We start from the raw sequence: 22,945 nt of genomic DNA, 5'->3' as shown, positions 1-22,945 counted from the left end.
CTTTCCAAGTCACTGGCCGTTGCAACTTACTGACAGCTACTAAGGCTTAGTGAGTGCTCAGTGAGATCCTGTTTTCCTCTCTGCACGCTTGAGTGAGGTCTTGCTCCTTCTCACAAGTGACATGAGACTCTAAGGGACCAGATAGCATCCTTACCCTCATTTTGGTGTTCTATTTGCTCAGAACTTGGAGCAGGGAAGGAGCTAAGTAATGAGTTCTGAAAGCCTTCACTTCCCCACTGGCCAAATGTTTCATAAGTGAAGCTGCTGTTACATCCAGTGCTGAGACTCGATGGAAGTGCATATTTCTCAGACTGGAACAATAATGTAGCATGAGTAAAGCCTTACTTTTAAATATTTAAAACATTTAATTTATGAGTGTTGAGTGTTTTGCCTGCACATATGGACATGCATCAAGTGCATGCAGTGCCCAGAGAGGCCAGAAGAGGGCATCAGATCCCCTGAAACTAGAGTTAAAGACAGTTTTGGGCTGCCATGTGGGTGCTGGGAACTGAACCTAGGTCCTCTGCCATAGCAGCAAGGGCTCTTAAAGGCTGAGCTAACTCTTCAGCTTCAAGCATGAGGAAAGACTTGCTTTTCAATTTCTTTTGCACAACAGACTGCATTCTCCTCATTTTACAATCCTAGTTCAGATCTCGACTCATGATGCTTGGCCAAGTGCTGCTACAGTCTGCTCGGATCTCCAGATTTCGAAGTCCTTGTGGCACAAAATACAGGAGTTAGCTCCCACCGGGCTCTGTCCTTCTCTGTTGGTCTCATTTACAGAATAAGATTTTAAATTCTTTGAAAGTACAGATGATGCTTTCAACTCATTTTGGACATTCTTCCGGAACTTGCAAATATGACATTCAGTTACGTAGAGCAGTTGATTGATTGATTCTAAGCCATGCAAACTTGGTCTGGGTCTCTTTTGATGCAAGGACAAAGAATAATCTAGGGAAACCAACATGTGGTTCCCAACTGCCAGCTTTCCTAGATAATATAGATCATTGCTTTGTTGACGGAACTTCCCCATCCTATCAATAAAACTAATAGCATTCATCTATGCATGCCATTCGAGTGACTATAAATTTAGCCTTAGCATTTATAAAATGTGCTTTGCACTTTATCAGAATGCTATAATGTGGTTTGAAAAATATTAGGAGCCCCGCTCTCCATCTCTTGGTCAACCATTCTATATATGGTTATATATAATCCTCAAGTATTTTTTTTCAGATTTTTACTACAATAGTATATAGCTTGACTGTCAGAAGTGTGTATAAAACTCATTGCTTGCATGTATATGTGTGTGCTGTATATATGTGTTCAAATGTGTGGGTACATACAAGTTCACATATGTGTATACGGAGGCCAGAGGCTGAACTTAGGTGTCTTTCTTGACCACTCTCTACCTCATTTATTGAGGCAGGGTCTCCATATGCTACTCTCCTTAACCAGCTTGTTCCAGGGATCCTCTGTTTCCAACTCCCAAGTGCTGGAATTCCAGGTGGGTTTCCATGCTGTTGTATGGCCTTTTCCTCTGAATTGCAACACTTTTTCCATGTTGAAACATTTCCTCCAAGAGGGAAGGAGAGGTTACAAAAGGCCACATGTGTAGAGAGTCAAAACTGAGTGCTGGCTTCCTTAGCACATGTACTAAAATTGGAACGATACAGAGAAGATGAGCATGGCCCCTGAGCAAGGGATGACGGGCAAATTCACCAAGCATTCCATATTTATAAAAGCAACAACAACCTGGAAGATTCTTGAAGACCCCTTTCAACAGTATAAAAAAGAGTAAGAAGCTGCTGGGCTAGAGACTCTGAGCAGCCCAATGGTGGAAAGATAGAGCGAGTCAGATCCAGCTGCAGAGCTGCTGCAAGCTGCGCAGAGAGCGAGTCAGATCCAGCTGCAGAGCTCCTGCAAGCTGTGCAGAGAGCGAGTCAGATCCAGCTGCAGAGCTGCTGCAAGCTGTGCGGAGAACCTCAACAGCTCCCGGGTTGCAATTTACAGAAGTCCGAAGTCGTCACCTGTGCTGGGGTGGGCTTTCTGGTGAAGCAAGAGTCATGCCTGTCCCTCATAAGTAACCTCTCACCCAAACTCCTGTTAGTAACCCAATAAAAACACCCACTAGTTTCACCAAATTGGCCATGGGTGCAATCTTTACTTTGGTCTGTCATAGACTCCTTTTCTGGGGTGAGTTGAAGGGTGTGTCATTGTCTTAGGTTCTACTATTGCTGGGAACAGAGACACCATGACCACAGCAACTCTTACAAAAATATTTAATTGAGGGTGGCTCGCTTGAAGTTTCAGTCCATTCTGATCATGGCAGCGTGCAGGCAGATGTGGTGCTGGGGCTGAGAGTGCCGCATCTTGCATCTTGTGGGCAACGGGACATTGACTAACAGTCACGCAGAAGGAAGCTTGAGAAAAAGAGACCACAAAGCCCGCCCCCACAGTGACACACTTTCTCTAACAAGGCCACACCTCTTAATAGTGCCATTCTCTTTGGGGGGCCATTTTCTTTCGAACCACCACAGTCACATCACCCCAGGAAGTCTGTCGCACACACACAGGCCGTCGGGCAGTTCCACGTGGAGGGTTCCAGCAGGCCTGAGTATGGCAAGTGTGGGCCTGAGCGGGACAAACATGGCACCGACACTTTTTATCCTTTTCCCTCCCTCTTGTTGAAAATCCTTAGACTACATTCCTAAAGCTGACCCCCAAGGTCCACTCTCTCATTTGGCCACTGGCTCATTACTGAGACAAAACTCCAAGGTCCTATAATCAAAAGTCATTATTTGGTGTGAATAATGAATATGTCCAATCAGGATTTACCAACTCACCGTAGCAAGACGCCCCCTTTATTGCCTTAAAAACCCCACTCCTGTAAAAAGACAAAACAAAACAAAACGAAAAACGAAACACCTGCTTGCTTCTGCTGCTTGCTGTCTGCCTTTGTAGCTTCCCCACACACGTTCCCCCAACCCCCTGATTGCTCCTCAGAGGTAATGAATCTCCTTTGTGCTGAGAATTTGGTGTCAGGGTGTGTCCCGTACAGACTCGAGGGGGCGCAATCTTTCTTGTACCTGATCTGAACTCCAGTCCTTACACACTAAAGAACGGAGGACTGAGGATTTTACCAACACTGAGCAATCTTCCCAGTCCAAAACTGAAATGCTGTTTTTCTCTACTCGTTATTGTACACGTTCTTTCCTCTTCAAACATATATTCATAATTTATCTCATTTACACTGTGCTCTTGATCATTTATTTTAACTGCTGCTTAAAAGTTAATGCCGGCAAATGCATTTTCCTATTGATGCAGACTTAAAGTACTTTCAGCTTTTCCAGAGTTAAAAAAAAAAAATGTGAGAAATCAGTATTAAATATGGGAGTCACAGCCTTGCCCCGAGTCAGGTCTGGCTACTCATCCTCAACAATGCAATTAAAAGAGACAAATTAATAGTGCATAGCAGAAAAAAGAGATTTTATTCAAATTGGCCACATTGGGAAGGAGGAAAACGAGATCCAGTGAACCTCTCAACTCCATCTTTGGGGTCTGAAATTAAAGTTTAAATAGAGGGCCAAGGACACGTACATCTGAGCAGTCCTGGTCAAGTGCATTCTCCCACCATCGACCCACCATTATCGGGGCTTCAGACTCTTACTGAAAGGGGGAGTTCCAACTCCGTGAAATCTCTTCCTGAGTAATAAGCTTCCCCTCTGGCTGGGGCTTTCTCCTTCTCTCAGAATGCGATTCCTGGGGAATCCCCATCTCTGTGGGATTGGTTATTTCAACAGTCTGATAGTCAGATTGGGAGACTCAGGTGTCTCTTTAGACATTTTCATCTGTCAGGCAGGTTATAGAATGTTCTTGTTGGAAGAGTTTCTCTATGGTATATATTTATGATTACTGAAGGCTGTGGGATGATCCTTCTGTATGCTGTGAATATATATTACTCTCATTGATTAGTAATAAAGCTGTTTGGCCTATAGCAAGGCAGGATAAAGTAAGGTGGGACAATCAAACTGAGGACTGGGATGAAGAAGGGCAGAATCAAGAGAGACATGTTTGAGTTGCCCAAGAAGCAAGATGCCAGAGGACCAGTAAAACAATAGCCACGTGACAATGCATAGATTGATAGAAATGTGGTTTTGTTGTTGTTGTTGTTGTTGTTTTTGTTTTTTTCGAGACAGGGTTTCTCTGTGTAGCTTTGCGCCTTTCCTGGAACTCACTTGGTAGCACAGGCTGGCCTCGAACTCACAGAGATCCACCTGGATCTGCCTCCCGAGTGCTGGAGGTAATTTAAATGGAAGAGCTAGTTAGCAGTAAGCCTGAGCTATTGGCTGAATATTTTGTAATTAATGTGAGCTTTTGTGTGTTTATTTGGGACCGGGTGGTTAGGACAGAAAACTCAGCTTCTGTTTACAACTGAGTATGTGTATCTGTAGTTTCAATAATGCTAAAATAGCTCCCAATCACCTGATCCCTTCCTGGAGCCCCCACCCCCTCATATCACTGCATTGGGGGCCAAGTTTCTAGGCCACAAACTCTGGGGATATGAACAAACCACAGCAGTCAATAGTAAGTGCTACATAGAAATGAAAGCTATAGTTCACCTCTAATTAAGGAACAGCCGTTTTCCTCAGAAAATAAAATGTATAGAAAATGTAGTTACTTATGTCCTCTTGATGTATTTTGTTAAGTTTGGAGACCGACGACGACGACGACGACGACGACGACGACGACACACACACACACACACACACACACACACACACACACACACACACACACTTAGTCATTCCAGCCCCAACTTTGCTTTAAGGTTTGCTCCTTCTTTATATGTGAATGCCTTGGCTTGGGTCGTACTTTATGAGTGTATTTCAGACTCTTCTGAAAGCAGATCTTATGAAGCAAATGAAAGGGAGAGCAGAAGGGTTCTTGTCTCCAGGGAAGAAAAAGGCCCAGAGGAGCTGTGGAAATATCCAAGTAAACTGTCCAATTCAGTTAGGCGATGAATCCTTTCCCTGACAGCCTCATGCCTAGCAAAATGAATGGCAGAGAATGTAGGTCTCTCTCATACAAGGGTAATCCGCCTCTTGTCACCTGGACATCAGCTTCTGACTTTGAGCTTGAAAGGTCATAATAATTCATCATAGTGGGCTTCTCTTTTTCGAATACTGTTAACATTGATTGTATGTTTAATTTCATTTTCAGCTAGAGCCTAAGGAAACCCAAAGCGCTAAGAGATTAAATAATTTACCCAAAGTTGCAGCGAAGTCCGTGCATGTCAAAGCCCACATGCTTTGCTGTGATGCCTCGCTGCCCCTGCCTGCTACTTGGCAGCAACAGGTTGTTTGGAATAGCTGTTGCTGGGGACAGCAAGGTGGATCAGCAGGCACTTGCCACTAAGCCTGACAACCTGAGTTACATCCTGGGACCTACAAGGGAGGAGGGAGCCAGCTTCTGTAAGTTGGCCTCTGACCGCCATGTGTGTGTTCCCATCCATAAACACACTAAGAATTGTAAGTATATGACAGGAGTTGACAGTAGTCCTGGGAGCCCAGACCTACATCTTGCCAAGAAGCTTTGCAAGGATGAGAAGATTCATAAACAAACTGTAGAAAAGAAAAAAAAAAAGTTGGTTGTGAATTAAGGAAGCTCAAACCCACCAGGATGGAGGACAGGAGGGATTCTTAAGGCTGTAAAAGAGGAAGCTAAGGAGGAGTTATGTCCAGAGTTCTCAACAGTAGCTGACAGAGAACACCACTGAGCTGTTTTGAAAGCAAAAGATAAAGCCACTTTTGTTCCTGCCCTGAAAGGAGTGGAAAGGGATGTTGATAAATGATGTTTATGTGCAGATATAGAGCAAAACTAGGCCACACAGTAGCCAGGGTCAAACACTCTTTCATTGAGCAACAGAAGAGACCATGCAAAGGCCACAGGCAGTGGCTTGAGGCAAAGAAAAAGCCATTGTTCTAGCTTAAGAGAGTTTCCTGAAGGATTTCTATCTTCCTGTGCTTACACTCTCAGGGGCTCACAAAACTAGACTGTCTAACATAGCAAGTTATTCGATTTGGAAACCATGGAAGGCAAAACTTACAAACAGTCTTGAAATTTACGCTAGATATACAGAACTTGGAGATGACCTTTTGAGATGGCTCTTGTTCCACTGAATTAGTTATTTCAGTCAGCATAAATAACATCACAGCTAAGGACTATCATTGGCCTTGCTGCGGTTGCCTTTGAATTGTAAGTCATGGGAGACATTTTCAAAAGGAATGGCCTACGCTGTGAGCATCATGCTCTTCTTGGGAACGACACTTCTGTTTTAGAACTTGTTATTCACAGGTTTTGATGAGTGTTCTTTCACATATAAAATCCAGAAATTTGGCCAGGCTGTGGTGGCACATACCTTTAATGATAGCACTCGGTAGGCAGAGGCAAGTGGATCTCTGTGTGTTCAAGGCCAGCCTGGTCTACAAAGTGAGTTCCAGGACAGCCAGAGCTGTTACACAGAGAAACCCTGTTTTGAAAAAAACAAAACACAAACAAACAAACAAACAAACAAAAAATACAACAAAAAACAAAACCAAAAGTCCCTAAACCCCAGAAGTTTGATTTTGAACATCATTCTAGACTTCTGTGAAGTTGAGACGTCTGTTTTAACTATTCGAATTTTATTCTCTTTTGACATGAAATTGTGGAACACTCAGATAATCTATATCATGTTAGTATTCCTACAAAAGAAAACAGATAAACCAATATGTGTTAAGCAATACCCATAAACTTTACTGCAAGCATTAGCGGTTTTAAAAAAGTTTTTGATTCATAACTTGTTGTTAAATGTGCATGACTCAAGCTCTAAGAGACTGTGACTTAAGACAGTCTCTTAGAATACAAACCCACACACTCAGCTGACTGTTGACCTCACAGGTCAGAGGAGTAGACAGGCTGAGCCAGAGTCAGAGGGTAAATAATGTTTTAAATGTGTGTTAGTTATACGACCTAAGTAAAGCCGTAAGCTGTTAATACAGCCATAGATTTTTTTTTTCACAATGTCATCAGATATATTGCTAATACTGAAGTTGTATTTCCCACTGCGGGCAAAGTTATTAAAGTTCTTCACTTTCGTAGAGTCCAGATTGAGCTGCCAAGCGCTGAAATTCTCCTTCCGGGTTAAAAGCTTGTTTCACATTCAAACCTTTTCCATTAAGCGCTAAATATTTGCTGAAAGTTGGTCGAACACGCAACTGCTTGGGGGCTGGGAGTGTTTGGTTGGGACGGGCTGAAATAAATAAAAATTAAGTTAGAAGAGTAGATTAAAACACAAAGTTGAACTTAGTAGTCACTGGCAGAGATGAAAAGAAAACGATTATGAGGAAAATCCCCCATACTCCACACCATGCCGAGCTGTACGTTTCTCACCTTCCCAGTTAAATTGAGCCGCTCTGTGACATACCTGTGACATCTAATCTTGTGTTACATGTGGTCACGCCAGCTTCATTGACTGCCGACACTGTGTACCACCCAGCATCCTTCTTGGTTACATCTTTTATCAGTAAAGTGACTCTTCCCGCATTATCATGATATAAGCTGGAAAGAAACAAACGAAAACTAAGACCCAGGAATTAAAATTCTTTTCTTTCAGGTGAGAGTTTAAGTGATATTGCTGCCTTATAGAATTTAACTAATAAGAACACTCCAAGACTGCCTCTAATCAATGCCGAGTAGTTATTGAATTTTTAACAATTAGATACCCCACCTATGAGTGGAGGTATCACTTCACAGTAGAGTATTGTCTAACATGCTTAAGATCCTAGGTTGGATCTCTAGGAAACTCATATACACACACACTCTCCCCCCAAACAATTCCCTTTTATTCTTTTTATATCATTTATCTCCTGCAGCCATGGCTCTTTATTGTCAACAAAAGATGAACCCTAGGTTTTTTTATGCCTTATTTTTAGGATTACTTGAATCTGACTTAAATATGTATTTTTAAGAACAGACAACCCAAGACCATAATTGTGTAATTTATAATGTGTGTAAAAAGTATAACTAGATTCATCCAGCCAATACACACGTCAGTCAGGAAAGTCTCCTCTCACCTTATCCGATCCGTGTTGAATTGGACCATTTCATTGTTTCTTTTCCAGAAAAGCTTGGGTGGAGGGATAGCCGAGATCTGGCACTCTAGTTTCACCGACTCTCCCTCAAAAACTTTTTTACTCTGTGGCTTGTAGATGAACATTGGTGCTCTTTTATGCTCTTTTGCTGCAGATTGATAGGAAATCGATAAAGATGATATTAAACCAAATTAAAATATTTTGAAACTTGTATGCTGACATTAAATCATTAAAAAGCAACATCAGGATTGGAAACTTTTTTTAACTTTTACATAAAATACTGTAACATACATTATTATTTTATTATATTCAGCATTCTGAAAATGGAGTATTGACATTTTAGCCCTGTTTCATTTAAAGAAGTAAGTCATTTCATCGACTGGAAGGCAGCATGCATGGTGGGAAGAGCAGTAGACAACTATGGTTCAGATCCTTATTGGGGGTGCAACTTAGCAATGGAGTGTTTGTCCTGCATGTACAGGGCTGTGGCCTTGATCCTCAACCCTACAAAATGAAATCTCTATTGCCCCCCACCCCCCAGCCAAGTAAAATTAGAAAATTCTCGTTTCGTTTCTCTGAGTCTCAGTTTTGTCTATTGCTAACTACACCCTTAAAACAAACAAACAAACAAACAAACAAACAAACTCCAGGTTATAGTGATGGACTTGTCTGAATATGAAAGAAAGATGCTTTATAAACTGATAACACACAGATGTCAATCATCACAACTACCAACATCACAGCAAGAAGAAATGGGAAGTGGTGAGCTGACACTGAAGCTGGATTTTCTAGAGGAGAAATGAAGAGGCTGGATGGACTCCAGCCAAGGTCTCTTTCAGCTGGAAGGAAACAGTATTTATGAAGCCACGGGCACAAACACAATTTACCTAGAGCTTAATAGTGGGAAGTGCGCATACTGGACGAGCGTGCACCTGTGTGCTTTATTCCACGCTCACTCCCTCTTTTCTTTGGCTGAGGTCCCTTAAAGTAGAGTATAAGCTCAAGAGCATTGTCCATCCTTTACCCTGATCAGACTTTTATATAATAGACATTGATTCATTAAATATTTCTAGTGAGATAATACCATAGTTTAAAGCATTACATATGATGTATTTAAAGTACTTAGACAGTAAAATTTAAAAACCAGACATGAGTTTTTATAGAGCTATGCTGCCATAGTGTGAGGTGACAGTTTTATCAGAACCTGTTTTTCCAAAGAAATAGGCATTTTTAATTATAATTAGACACAATTTTCCTAGTAAATATAGCATAGTGCATAGCTAAAAATTAACACCCAATGTCCATTTTTCAAGTAGGAGTTTACATTATGACAGCCTATGACAATTCTGTATCATCATAAGTCAAGATGGCAACATTTCAGACTATATAGCAGATAAATTATTAGACTAAAGTTTCTAGTTAATTATATCAGCAAATGCTTGTACTATTTCATATGTTCCCTCTAAAATTATATAATATTCTCTCAACCAATTCTTGCTCAGCCACATTTATTGTTGCCCTGTTCACAGTAGCTAGGAAATGGAAACAACCTAAATGTCCTTCAGCTGACCAATGGATAGTGAAAATGTGTACATATACACGATGAAATAGTATTCAGCTGGAAGGGAAAATAAAATAGTGACATTTGCAGGTAAATGGATGGAATTTAAAACATATATTGTGTGGGATAACCCAGACCCAGAAAGAAAAAAACTTACTGTGTTCTCTCTTATCTATGACTCCTAGATCTAAGTCTTAAGATGTGAGCATGTAACTTGGCAGTAACTGTAGAAACCAGGAAAGTAAATAATGGGGGGAGGCTAGAGAGGAGAAATAGCAGGATTCAAGTGATAGAAAGTCTCCTTCTAAGGACTAGCTTTCACACTACCAAAGGGAGCTGTGCGAACTGGTAAAAGGGTGAAGTAATCAATAGTCCTACCTATCTCTGGTGAACAATGAGCAGCATTGCAAGAATACACCTAAGGGTGCAATAGTGGTGGCCATGAGTTGGCAGTAACCAACAGCTCTCTAATTGGACTTACGGCTGACTCAACAGAAGGGAAACCATGCCTGGTACTGGAAACCTAGCCAGCTACCTAGGAGTAGTGAGTTCATGGATTTTGGAAGAGAACTTACTGCTATCACTCTACCAGACCATTAGAGCTAAATCCTCACTGCATTCTAAATACTTTTCTTTATATTCACAGATAAGTGTAGCTCTCACCCTCATCAAAGAAGCTCCTCTTTACAGTAGGTGGAGACCATAACAAAAACCCCAAGGCTGGTCAAATTATAGAAAACAACTGACTGTGAGGTACCCAGCCTGGATGGATAAATCTACACCACAACTCCTGCACTGAAAGCTCAGGGAACATTTTAGAAAAGGGGGCAGAAAGATTTTAAAAGCCACAAGAACAAGAGGTCTGCTGTGAGATTGTGTCTCACAGCACAGACTGGAAATAATAGGAAACCTTCACCCATGACACCTTAACAAATAGTTGCCTAAACAAGACCTGAACAAGGAGGGCACCAACAGATGTGCTAATATTGAAGGGGGAAATCTCACAGGGCTCCACCCTTAGACAAAAAAACTACAGGTAACTAATGTCTGCTGAGAGAGGTCTACCCCAGCAATGAACCCCCTAATTAGTTATAAAATAGCAAATGGTCAACTCTGAAATCATACATACTAATAGCAATACTAAACAGACTCTGTCTATCTATCTATCTATCTATCTATCTATCTATCTATCTATCTATCTATAAATCAATCATATCATCTTTCATCTATCTATATCTATCTTGCTTTCTATCCATCTATATTATCTATCTATCTAAAATAATCATAGAAAAAGAGGCCATAATTTTGAGAGAAGAAAGGCGGGCCACAGGAGGGTCTGGAAGAAGAGATTTGGAAGGGGTTGAAAGGAAGAAAGGGAAGGGAAGAAATGACATAATTATATTTTTAACTGACATTTTTTTTTAAAGAGAAAGTGGGTTGAGCAAGCCCCTGGGAAGCAAGCAGGAAGCAGCTTTGTCCTGTTCTTCTTCTTCAGTTCCTGCCTCTAGGTTCCTGACTCCAGTTCCTGCATTGCATCCCTCCAATGGACTGTGACTTGGGACATGTAAAACAAATGCTTCTTCACCCCTCCCCCAATAATTAAATTAAAATAAAATTATATTATCCCCTTATTGCCTTTCTGGGAAAGAACTAGTGGTAGATCTGTTATTCTAACTTTGCTGTTTCCCACTAAAATGTCTTTTTGTTGTTTTAAGTATAAACTGGCATTGCACTAGGTTCTGTAGATATTAGCATTAAGTATGAAGTCCTCTGGGCTTTTCTCTGAAATATTTTCTTTTAGAATACTCTTTCTTTTTCAGCATGCTGCCTTTGAAGGATCTCTTTGGGGGCTCACCAACGACGTCCAGCTGCACCGTGAAAGTGGCTTCTCCAGCTCTGTTCCTGGCCACACATGCATATGGCCCTGCATCCGATGTTCTGACCACTTCGAAGATGAGTGAGTGAAAACCCTTCTCAGACACTATCATTTTGTGCAACTCATCGGATTGAACTGGTCTCCCATTTAGATACCACGACACATCGGGGGCCGGCAGTCCGCTCACCTAGAAACAAAACACGGCAGCTTTCTCTTTGTGATTTTAACAATTTGTCGTCTGGATTTGGGGTTGAAAATGTAAAGCAGGAGTTCAAAATACATTTATTGTAAATTTTTACCTTGAAATTAAAAACTTGAGATTAATATATTGTATTTCGACTATTTCAGACCACACCTAATTCTTTCAAATACAACCTTAAACTCTTTAAGACTTCTTTTGGTTACATCTAGAACATTATATGTGTTATATCCCTCAAGGAATATGGAAGCTACAGTTTTGTACATAAATATGAGTTGTTTACATGTTTTTGTGTGAAGACATTCAACCTTCATTTTTAGGGAATCTGGAAAAAACATTTTACAAGGGAAAGTTCTTGGAATGAGGATAATCAAAATATGATGTGGTCTCCTTTAAAGCACTGATCTAGCCTAAAAAGCTAGGAAGGAAGAGAGCAGAGTAGCTTTAAGTGGTTAATGGACAACTACGGTGTATACTTGAGACAGCCTGTATATCAGTGAGTGTGTGTGTGTGTGTGTGTGTGTGTGTGTGTGTGTGTATCCAGTACATCTGTTTACTAAGCTAATCTTCCTAACTTTATGAGGTAAGTACTATTTGTTAGTCCCATTTCACAGACGAGAAAACAAACAAACAAACAAACAAAAAAACCAGGGAGGTTAACTAACTTGTCTAAGCTTGCACAGCTGGAAAGTAGCACAACTAGGATGTGACTTGTGTCAACTCAGCTTCAGAACTTGTGTTCCTTCTCCTTGTACATGGTGTTTTTCAAGCTGTGGGGCAAGCTTTAAAGGTGTGGGAAAGGAGGCGTTTCCTCAAACTTGTGGTCCCATTGCTAATGTGTCTTTAGCATATTTAAAAACACTTACTTTGAAATCCATTCTGCAGAACCGTCCTTCTTCAATTGACATGTTTTCTGGCACTTGGATGAAGCGTGGTGGGTAAAACTTCTCCTGGATGGCATCCTGGTCATTTGCCTCTGCTCTGGAGGATGATCTACTTCTACAACAATATTTTAGTAATGACTGTGCATTAATGTCTTTGCTTTTCCATTCACACAATACAATTTGGCCATCACGCTAGAAAGTCCAGAGTCCCTGCTTTGGTCTGATGGCATGGAGACAATGGAAACTGACCTTAAGGGTGATGTATTCAGTGGCTTATTTGATGACTGGCAGAAATATATCAATTTAGATACATCTGGTACAAATTAAATATTAAATAACCCTCTTCTTAAAAATAGTTCCTTAAACTTATCAATGCGTACCTCATAGTTGGTAACTGGGATTCCCTTATTGTGACAAAGTTATTTAACATGGAGGCATGGTCCTGACTATTTGGATTTAATGTTTAAAAATCTCCCTTTGAGATAGCTCTGATAATTGACATACACTTTTTCACTATCATCTTTGGCATTAAAAATTCACACTGTATTTTGAAAAAATATAGTACGCGTGAGGGCTACGTATACATAGTATATTTTTAGTGGAAAACATTTTAGATAGCAAAATACATCTCTCTTTATAAATTAAACAAAATTACCTTACTTGTGATGTGGGGACCTGCAGCCGTGCATGTTCTGGGTTATGCTGCTTGAGATGAAAAAAAAAAGATGAGAAAGTTAACACGCAATTGATCCTTTCAAATGAAGCAGAAGTAAGCAATTGTAGTTGAGAGGAATGTTTCTGTTTTGGATGTGTTACCTCAGTTGTGATTGGCTTTATATATCTACTATTTAAAACAGAGCCAACGAACCACCTCTATCCTTAGTAAGAACCCCAGAGAATTAACTGGATAGTTTCACAGGTGTGATTTATAAAGATCAGCTGGACCCAAAACTGATGGTAGTTTACTTTTCAGACGACTGTTTTATGATAAAGGATGATGTGTCCCTCTGATGTGTTTGACTTGGGGACACAGTACAGGTTGTACTTTAGCAAAGCAGGAATAGACATGAGGTCACTTGTGCTGGCACTAGGCAGTGGGTGTCAAGCTACTGCTGAGCAATTCCACCACCAACAGTAAACACATATTAGACTGGAAAATACTTCTCCTTTTAGCTCCTGGCATAAAATCCTGTTGGGCACCATTAGAAATATGGATAAAACTATAAAAAAAATTTGAAACAAGAATTAATTCCTGCTAAATAAAGGAATATTTACATTTCATGATTTATATTGAGTGCTGGAAAATTATTTCTACTTGAGAATAAAGTGAGGAATTGATGAACGTTATAATTGAATTAATTGATTATATATTTAGTGGCTGTTTTTCATAGATGTTTGGCATCTGCTTGGCACAGTGGAAGATTGAAAAGAAGTAGAAAATGCAGTCTCAGCCTAAATATCTCTGTACAAAGTACAGGAACAGAAAATCTGAGTACAAGCATTTATTTTGGGATAAATCCCTTTGGCATTTTAAAACAATCTAAAAAATTTTGGCTAGTCTTAAGATTCCTTAAATAAAATGTCAAAACAACTTATCAATTCAGCAAACAGCCTATTTTTTAGCAAATAAATAAATAAATAAATAAATGAAAGAAAAAATCAAACCTAATAATTTTATAAAACTCAAAATCTTCAAAATAAGTTTTTTTTTTTTTTTTTAAATAGGGTTTCTCTGTGTAGCTCTGGCCATCCTGGAACTCGCTGTGTAAACCAGGCTGGTCTCAAACTCAGAGATTTGTCTGCCTCTGCCTCCTGAGTGCTAGGATTAAAGGCGGTATACCACCACTGCCCAGCTAAAAGTAAGGTTTTTTGTTGTTGTTGTTTTTAAAAAAACTTTTGGCTTTAACATATTAGTTCAGAAATAGAGTATTTCAATTACAGCAGAGATGTATTTCTGTTTCTCGTTACACTGTAATTGGGCAACATTTCGTATTACCTAGGATTAATGTTTGAGTGTCTAAAATAGGAAGATTTACCCTTTCTGCCTTCATTATGTTTCTGCTGCTATCTTCTTGCCCTGGCACTATCATCTTCCTTTCAAACACTGTCATAAATATTAAGTAATTTTTTGAGTAATTCTACTAGTAGAGATGGAGTTGTCTTATTCTGGCTGTAGCTGTCTATGCCATGACCAGAGTTCAACACAGTAGATGCTCCATGTAAATTGGTTGGATGGATGGATGAATGAATGAAAGAGCTGACTGCTCAATGTCTGAGATCTAGTTCTCACCCCATAGACCCTGATCCATCCTTTCTAGTTGGTCTAGTTGCCTTTGCCAGAAACAAAAAAAAATCTCTCCTTATTTCAAATTTATTTTCTCAATGATTTCCCGGCTCCATCTCTGTTGCTCATAGCCTTGAGGACTATTTAAGAGGGTGTAGCAGGCAGCTTACAGAGGGAGACCAAAAGGGTAACAGCCCTTCAGTTTGCTTTTCCCACTGTATTGTGTTTTTCAGTTAATTTACCTGTTACAATTAAGTTGGTCAAGTGCAAGTCTGTGTGTATTCACTGTATCCTGAAGTTAATCCTTTTTTTGGAAAATGAGCTTTCATTAGAGATGTTACCCAATAGAGTAATTTTATTAGTTTGTTCAATAAGAGGCATTTTTAAACTCAGGATCACTACAGAAGAAAGTCACAAACACAGCTTAAAACACCAAACAACTTAAAAATTGCAAAAAAAAAAACCAAAAAAAACAAAAAAAAACAAAAAAACAAAAAAACCGTGACCGAAGCTGGTCACAGTTGTGTGTCCCTATGGTTCTAGGTACTTAAGGACCTAACAAGCAGAAAAAGGACACTTGATTGAGCCACATTTAGGGCTGAAGATCCTGTGTCAAAAAGAAAAACAAAGGCCACAGTCACATAGCAGTTATTTTTATTTACCTGTGGAGAATCCTGGGCATCACTGTTTTGAGCTTGAAACACAGCGGCAGCATTCTGCGGGCCTAGCAACCTGCGAGCCATCTTCTCCTCATAAGTCAGTCTCTAGAGGACGGTGATGAGATTTAGTAAGAGGGATTTGAAGGGATACACCCCGAAAACCATTACTCTAAGCCAGAACTTCAAACTGTCATCCTATTCTTTTTGAACTATAGTTTCTATGTTTCCCAAAGAGCCTTGTCTTCAACGATGAGCAACTAATTCAACTGTATATTAAGAGATATAGAATAATTACAGCTGTTTTTATTTGTCCATAGATAATATACACTAAGGTGCAAAAAAAGTTGAGTTGGTAAATTTTTCCATTAGTTACTTGGTAGACAGACATTTTGTGAGAAGGTAGTGGTTATTTTATCTTTTTGAGAGATTTCATAGAGCACAGGCTTGCTTTGAAGTCATCTAGTCAAAGCTGGCTTTCAACTCCTGATCCTCCTGCCTCTACTCTTCCTACCCCAAGGGAAGGGATAAATAAATCTGTCAATATATTGAGTTTTTGATAAAATAATGTGTAAGATAAAAATTTCATTTATTATCAAGGGTGTCTTTCTTTCTTCCTTCCTTCCTTCCTTCCTTTCTTTCTTTTTTTCTTTCTTTCTTTCTTTCTTTTTTTCTTTCTTTTCCTTTTCTTTCTTTTTTTAGATGCTTCATCCATTTACTACTGAAACCCAAAAGGTAAACTTCATATTAGAGTGGTAATGAATTGCAAGCAAGCAAATATTCCTTTTTTTTAAAAAAAAATGAATTCTATTTCTTGCTGCCTCTATGGGCATAGATCTATGAGAGACAGAAGTAATTTGTGTTGTGGGTTTTTTTTTTGTGTGTGTGTGTGTGTTTGTGCAGTGGTACTGGGTATCAGTCTTAGGTAAGTGTTCTACCAGTGAGCTGTATTCTCAGCCTCAGAACTTTCTTATTGGAATTAGATTTTTAATGGTTTAATTGGCCTTCTATATGAGACAGATAGCTTGCCCACTTGATTTCCATTATGAAGAAGGGTGTCCTTGCATTTCAGCTTTCTCTCCAAATCTTGAATCAATGCTTCTTTTGATCCTTGGATTTCATGGTCAGGAGTCCTTGGAGTGGGCTTAGCATTTGCAGTTGGGGATGGCATGGCATTTACTGGTTGGCTAACCGAAGATTGTTGATAGCTTTAAAAAAGAAAAAAAAAGAAAATTATAGAATTGAATTCATTTGGTAAGCCATCTTTAGATAGAGGTTATCACTTAGAATTTCTAGTGTTGTTGAGAACACCAATGACCCTGATTACAGTCAAGAAGGATGCCATAAAAATGGCTGTTGCTTTTATCTTCTCTCTTGGCAGGAGACTATATAGTGGGAAGAAGAATTCAGACCTAAGGAGGACATCTAAAAAATCCTCCCTGAAGTGATGGTTTGAACTCTAGACTGACAGCTGTGGAGCCTTCATGGGACCAAACTAGGCCCTCTGTGTGTGGGAGACAGTTGTGTAGTGTGGTCTGTTTGAGGGGGCCCTGGCAGTATGATCAGGATCTATCCCTGGTGCATGAGGTGGCTTTTTGGAACCCATTACCTATGATGGGATGCCTTGCCCAGCCTTAATGCAGGGCAAGGGCCTTGGTCCTGCCTCAACTGAATGTACCAGACTTTGTTGACTCCCTACGGGAGGCCTTACACTTTTGGAGGAGCGGATGGGGGTTGGGAGGTCTTGAGGGGGGAAGCAGGAGGAGGGATGGGAGGAGGAACTGTGGTTGATACATAAAGTTAAAAAAAAAATTTAAATAAAAAAAGAATGTGATGGTTAAAGGGAGCTTTCTAGTTCTTTCAGCCTGATTGTTGGGTTTCTTGTGTGATGGAGAGATGGAGATCAGGCAGTGGTGTCTTTTACCTGCCTCTACTGGTCCTGAGAGAGCTGATTTTTTTTTTATTTTTTATTTTTAGGATCTCTTTCTAGCAACATGTGATCTCAGGGTAGGGCTTGAAATTGATGGTGTAAAAGTCTTTATACCAGGGAAATTGGTAAATGCTGCCAATCATGGCTCTTTCTTTTATAGCTGAATTGACCATCACACCACCCATGTATTGTGAATGCTCTGCTGCTCCTCAATGTGATCTTCAGCTTTCCTATTAATTTCTAATTCCAATTATATTTATACCCCAAGTGGTCCAATCTGCTGCATAAAAATAACTTTTAAAGTAATGATGATTTCTTCAGTATTGCCAAACTGATTTTTTTTTTTTGGTAGAGAAAGAAAAGGATAATTAGAGAAAGATAGAGCATGAAACATAACTTTAAAAAAATGGATTTGGAAAAAATGTCACCAATCTGAAAATAATTTGAAGAGTTTAAGGTCTTATATCATATTCTGTCCCTAAATGTTTATCTAAGGTATCCTGAGCCCTCTCCAGATTTCTGTATTGACATTAGTAAAGAGCAGGGGCAGCAATTAAGGCATCCTGTGTTGTTAGCTGTTAGGTGGCTCAAAGTTTTCCTAGTATTTCACATTGTTTAACTTAGCTCGCTGATTTAGAACCTATAGGGGCAAACTTGTATCATTCTAGTTAATATGGGGAAACTGGCCATTGCTCTAATGAATATTTTATGATGATCATGATAAATGTTCTCTAGTCATCCACATCCAAATGAGCTCAAGATTCATAAAAGGACTTGTGATTCAGAGGAAATGAAGCCTGAGTCCAGCAGAGTCTTCCCTTTGTGGGCTGGGGGACCTGGTGATTATCCCAGGGCCGAATGTAAACAGACTGACAAGTAACAGGTGCCATAACTCATCACATGCCACTCAATGCCCACCACTACAAAGCATAGCTGTGGGAGATACTGCCAGTTGAGTGAATGGATGTTTATTTTATTACAGTCAAGATACACTGTCTTAGAAACTGATGGTACCCATTCTCCCTTTACATTTTAGATATTTGGGTTTTCCAGTAGTCTATATCAATCCTTAACTAAAGTCTGATATGTTTGATAAAGTGAATAGTCAAATCAATCAAATATGTAAGTAATTAGTGAGGTCTCCTCCCTTCATTAAATTCCTAGTCCAAAGCAGTGGCCTTCTTTTTCATTCACAATTATCAATATGTTCATATTCACAATTATTAATTTCTTGTTCACAATTAAGGAATATTAAAGCCTTTTAAATGGCTTTATATTAAAGTCCTTTAATATTCCTGTAGTATATGCAATGATAATTGCCTATAATGTCTTCAGTTCTAGAGTCCCATCTGTTTGAGAGTCCCATGTGCTTGGTAAAGTGAATCAGAATCAGACAATTCTGTTCTCATCATTATATTTCATAGAAAGCCTGAGGGACTGTTAATGATAGCCAAGCCTGAGAACCACAAGATAGCCTCGGTTAGTTGATTCACTACATATCCTTATTGTCTGCACATCAGGTGGCACATGTACTAGACTCATATGTTCTTACTTATAAATTAGTGTTGTGTTTCCACACTGCTTTATAGATCTTTCTCCTATCACTGCTAATCCTGATCATTAAATATGATACAGCTCAGAAAACTGGATCACCCAGCAGGCTATTTGCTGAATGCCTCATGGCCAGCTCTTTGGAAGGAATAATTAGAATTAAAGAATTTCCCCCACTTTCTACTGTGTGGTTCGATCAACTGCTAAAACCATTGCCTAAAAAGTTCCCATCTTTGAGAAGTGAAATAAGGCTTTCAAGAGTCTTTAGGTCAGAAACTAAGAGATTACTTTAGAAGATGGAGCAATCCTGAGCCCATCATAACAATGAGAGAATTGTGCACAAATGTTCAAAGGGCCAGGCCTTTCCACCCCGTACAGCTGGACTCAGAATGGGTGTCAAGTAGCGATGGTAAGATTAGAAGACTTATCTACAGTTGCTGAAAATGGAACAGCTAAAGCTGGACCTTTGATCTCTGGTTTGGGGACCTCCTAGGCTTGCTTTCTTAGTCTCTGTTTTTGTCTCTCTTCTTCTTAGTTTTGCACAGAGCTAGGTTTGTGGTTGAGACTCTGTGAATATTTGTTTGATAACTTTTTGTTTTTGAGCAGAATTGGAATAGGATCGAAAGACTTTATTAGGAAAAATATTACAGAGTAGGTTTTATATTAAAAATACTGATATAAGAAACTTGGAAATACTAAGAAGCTACATGGAGAATGCTCATATTAATAATTATGAACAGGAAAGAAGTATAACACATCCAATGAATACAAGGAGAATTTGTGGGGAGTTGGGGAGGAAGATATCCTTTTGAAATATTAAGTCAAAGCTATGACAATGTTACATATTCCAGGGCATGAACCATTAGTCATCAGCCATTATATATAATTCCATTTAATATCTACAGGGTTCCAACGTGTTTCTGAGTGTCCTGGTTTTTATTTTTTAAAGTAGGAAATAAGTTCCGCTACAAGTTGAACCGCTGTGGTCATTTCAGCTGCTTTTCTGGAATTTCAACCAATAATATAACTTTTAGAAAAACTAGTTCAGTCATCTTGTTGCTTAACACTCTCATCATTCATACCAGTAGACTGTGTGAGTATCAGGACTTGATAACCTCATACGTCTACACTGATTTATAGGTCCTTTTTCTGTTCAACATCAAACAAATCTCTAGAGAAGACAAACATTAGCAAAAGTTCCAGTAAGACTCCAACAAGACATGGCCCACCAGACAATGTTTGAGATGCCTCCAGTTTAGTCTCAGATATTCTCTCCAGCCAAGAAATATGACAACTGATAGCCCTAAATTTAAATAAGTACAAAGTATTCAGTTCATGTTTTAAAAAAAGCTCCAATCCACATGGTGTCCCTTCCTCGGACTGAGTTCTTCCAGGACAGTCTCCGGCTGTGGAAATACAGTGCATGCTTGCATAAGGCTGTAGGTATTTGCTCCTGGATTTAGATCATCCAAGAAAGTTCACCAAGTTATGGCCTCACTTACCAACACAAACCTTAAAGCCATGAAGCTTCATCTGCTCCAGCTTCCCTTCTGATCCCAGTAAGGACCATGTATGCAAGTGATCAACCGTCTGAGTGCCAGACTTTTAAAAAGTGTTAATTTTAATTTATATCAGCCAAGTGGATAGTCAGGATTAGAGGGAGAAGTGGGTAGGAAGAAAAGACTATGAGAAGAAACTTAATAGCCTTTGCTTATGAGGGAGGAAATCCTAGCCACAGAGGAGCAGACAGGTGTTCTGCATCCCAGCCAAGCCAGACCTCAGAGGAATTAAATTTGCAGTAAGAGGAACTTAGCTTAGACTTAAGCAGAAAGTTCACCATTCCCTGGTATGTTAGAAATCCACTTTTTTTTTTCTTTCTGAAGATGATAAATAATAGGGATGTAACTGTGTGCAATAGTAGATAATTTGAGTTCCGCTCAGCCTGGACATTGGAGAATGCTTAGATGACTTATTTCCAGTATCCTGACTCAGTGAGAATGAAGCTCCCACTGCTGCTTTCCACTCGGAAGAACAACAGCATCTCGTCCTCAAATCTCCTCAGCTAAAGCGCACGGCACATGCAGTATACAAAGATTCACTTACTTGGAGTCCACAGTGGATGGGATTTTATTGTTACTGTAGTCAGGTTGAGATGGTAATATAGAGCTGAGGAAGCTGGCCGGGGACTGGTTATAGGTGGCAGTAACCTTTTGGCCTGGGTTGGGGCCAGCAAGCTGCTGGGAAGCAGGATAAGCAGAGGAAGACACGGTGATGTGAGAGCTCACGGTGGAGGAGGCAGAAAACCTCTGCTCTGTGCACTGGCGGGGCTGGATGACGATGGAAGAGTGTTTGGTCTGGCTAGGGAAGCTGGAGGCTTCCGGTCCTGGAGGCTGCAGTCTGGAGCCGCACGGATTTTGGGACTGGATGAAGTGTTTTGGACGTTCGTAGTTAAACATGCTTAGCTGGTATGTGGAAGACGGATTTGCTCCTGGACGCGTAGAGTCCTGACCGTGGCGCTGCAAACCGGAGTTGGAGGCGGTTGCAGCAATCCAGAAGCAACCTTAATCTGGCCCTGCTTGCCGAGATCTCAAGAATACTGTACTCCTGGCTTTGGTGGGTTTTTCTTGAAGAATGTTGTTTCTGAAAAGGGGAAAAGTGATTCAGTTACAAGTTTAGTCTAAACCATACTTATTGTTTAGTTGACATTGTCAACGAAAGCTTATGAGCTTTTAGGGTCGCCCCAAGGGTAGAGTTTTCCCGCCTTCTGTCTTTTCTCTTTGCTTCCATCTTTGCCCAGGTGACTTTTCTGTTTAGAATAAGTAAAAAGGATTCCATGTGCTTGCTCATCTCTGGGTGAAAGCATATGTAGAAGTTTCAAGACAGACACCACAAATTTTTCCAAGGAGCACTTTCTGATAAGAAATACTTTTGATGTCACCCGATGTGATAGTTTTAGAGCCTTGTGATTAGCTTTCATCCAGACCTCGCAGATTCCTCACGCTCAGAGATGTAAAGATTTAAAATCAGTAGCAGTTAATGCATGTCAGTCTTCATCAAGACAAATTCTCCCCATTTCTTATCAAAGTAGATGAATATCCCCTTTGGTACATCAATTAACATTAATGTCCATTTGCTTTTTCTCAATTTCAAAAAGTAGAATGAATTTATTATTGCCAATTTTGAATTTTTTTTACCATTAATAACTCAGTGCTTCTTTTTCTGCCCTTGATTCAATATTGATTATACTACCAAAGAACATGGTGACTGAGGACTGTGGACTTGCTTGTCTCTATATGTATAATATTTATTACAGACTGCATTTGTAAAGCCAAATGTCATCTTTCTTGTTATGTTTAGATTAGATTTCTAGTTATTGATCTCAGTGGTCTCCTAACTATCTGGTTTATTTTATTTATTTAATATGTATTTTAGGCTAGTGTTGAAATTATAGTTCCTCTTACTTGTTATTTTCAACAGCAATCAGTAAGTATAGACGTAAATAAAGCACCCATTAAATTAGCCTGTCAATAAGGGAAGGATGGATGCTGTTACTCTTACTCATCTCTGGAGTGAGTGGCCTTTCTGTCTCCCTACAGCAGGTCCCCATTTCCCCCCATTTTGCTGTTAAAATCCACCCTCAGCGTTATTTATCTCTGCCTCTGATTTTTCCCATTGCCATGTTAGATAAAGGCCAGAGCAACTGCTCTTGCAAGTTACTGCAATACCCACTGTTTTCATTAAAAATATCAGATGATTTAATTTAAAATATATTATTTTGATTTACATAATACAGAGAAACTCTGAAATTTTGATAAATCAAATGTTTATCTGCAAAGTTCACCAAATTGTTTACCCATAGAAACTGGGTGCTC

The 22,945-nt window shown here is 39.7% G+C and overlaps 1 protein-coding gene and 1 non-coding gene across 2 annotated transcripts; one reads left to right on the top strand and one right to left on the bottom strand.

Annotated features, from left to right (window-relative positions):
- Window positions 1-1,629: 1,629 nt before the first annotated feature.
- On the top strand, window positions 1,630-1,737 carry LOC131896243 (U6 spliceosomal RNA). Its single transcript, XR_009375404.1, has one exon. It is a non-coding gene; the product is annotated as a U6 spliceosomal RNA (small nuclear RNA).
- Window positions 1,738-7,118: 5,381 nt separating this feature from the next.
- On the bottom strand, window positions 7,119-21,529 carry Myot (myotilin). The gene is made up of 9 exons (XM_059246686.1): window positions 21,177-21,529; window positions 16,626-16,800; window positions 15,599-15,700; window positions 13,308-13,354; window positions 12,635-12,767; window positions 11,549-11,756; window positions 8,115-8,280; window positions 7,466-7,599; window positions 7,119-7,291 (listed from the first exon to the last, which is right to left on the bottom strand). The coding sequence occupies exons 1-9, from the start codon at window positions 21,527-21,529 to the stop codon at window positions 7,119-7,121; spliced, it is 1,491 nt and encodes a 496-aa protein (XP_059102669.1).
- Between the last annotated feature and the right edge of the window lie 1,416 nt (window positions 21,530-22,945).

This window comes from Peromyscus eremicus, chromosome 19 (genome assembly GCF_949786415.1).
Source record: "Peromyscus eremicus chromosome 19, PerEre_H2_v1, whole genome shotgun sequence".
NCBI classification, from domain to species: Eukaryota; Metazoa; Chordata; class Mammalia; order Rodentia; family Cricetidae; genus Peromyscus; species Peromyscus eremicus.
The sequence above is the reverse complement of the archived record's forward strand: the minus strand, read 5'-3'. Positions and strand labels throughout refer to the sequence as shown.

Excerpts from the sequence above, each read along its gene's own strand:
- Myot (XM_059246686.1), bottom strand. The coding sequence starts at position 21,529 with ATGTTTAACTACGAACGTCCAAAACACTTCATCCAGTCCCAAAATCCG. Across the intron at positions 12,768-13,307 it reads GTCCCCACATCACAAGTAAG|AAGTAGATCATCCTCCAGAG; the intron begins GTAATTTTGTTT and ends ATATTGTTGTAG. Across the intron at positions 11,757-12,634 it reads TCTGCAGAATGGATTTCAAA|GTGAGCGGACTGCCGGCCCC; the intron begins GTAAGTGTTTTT and ends TTTTGTTTCTAG.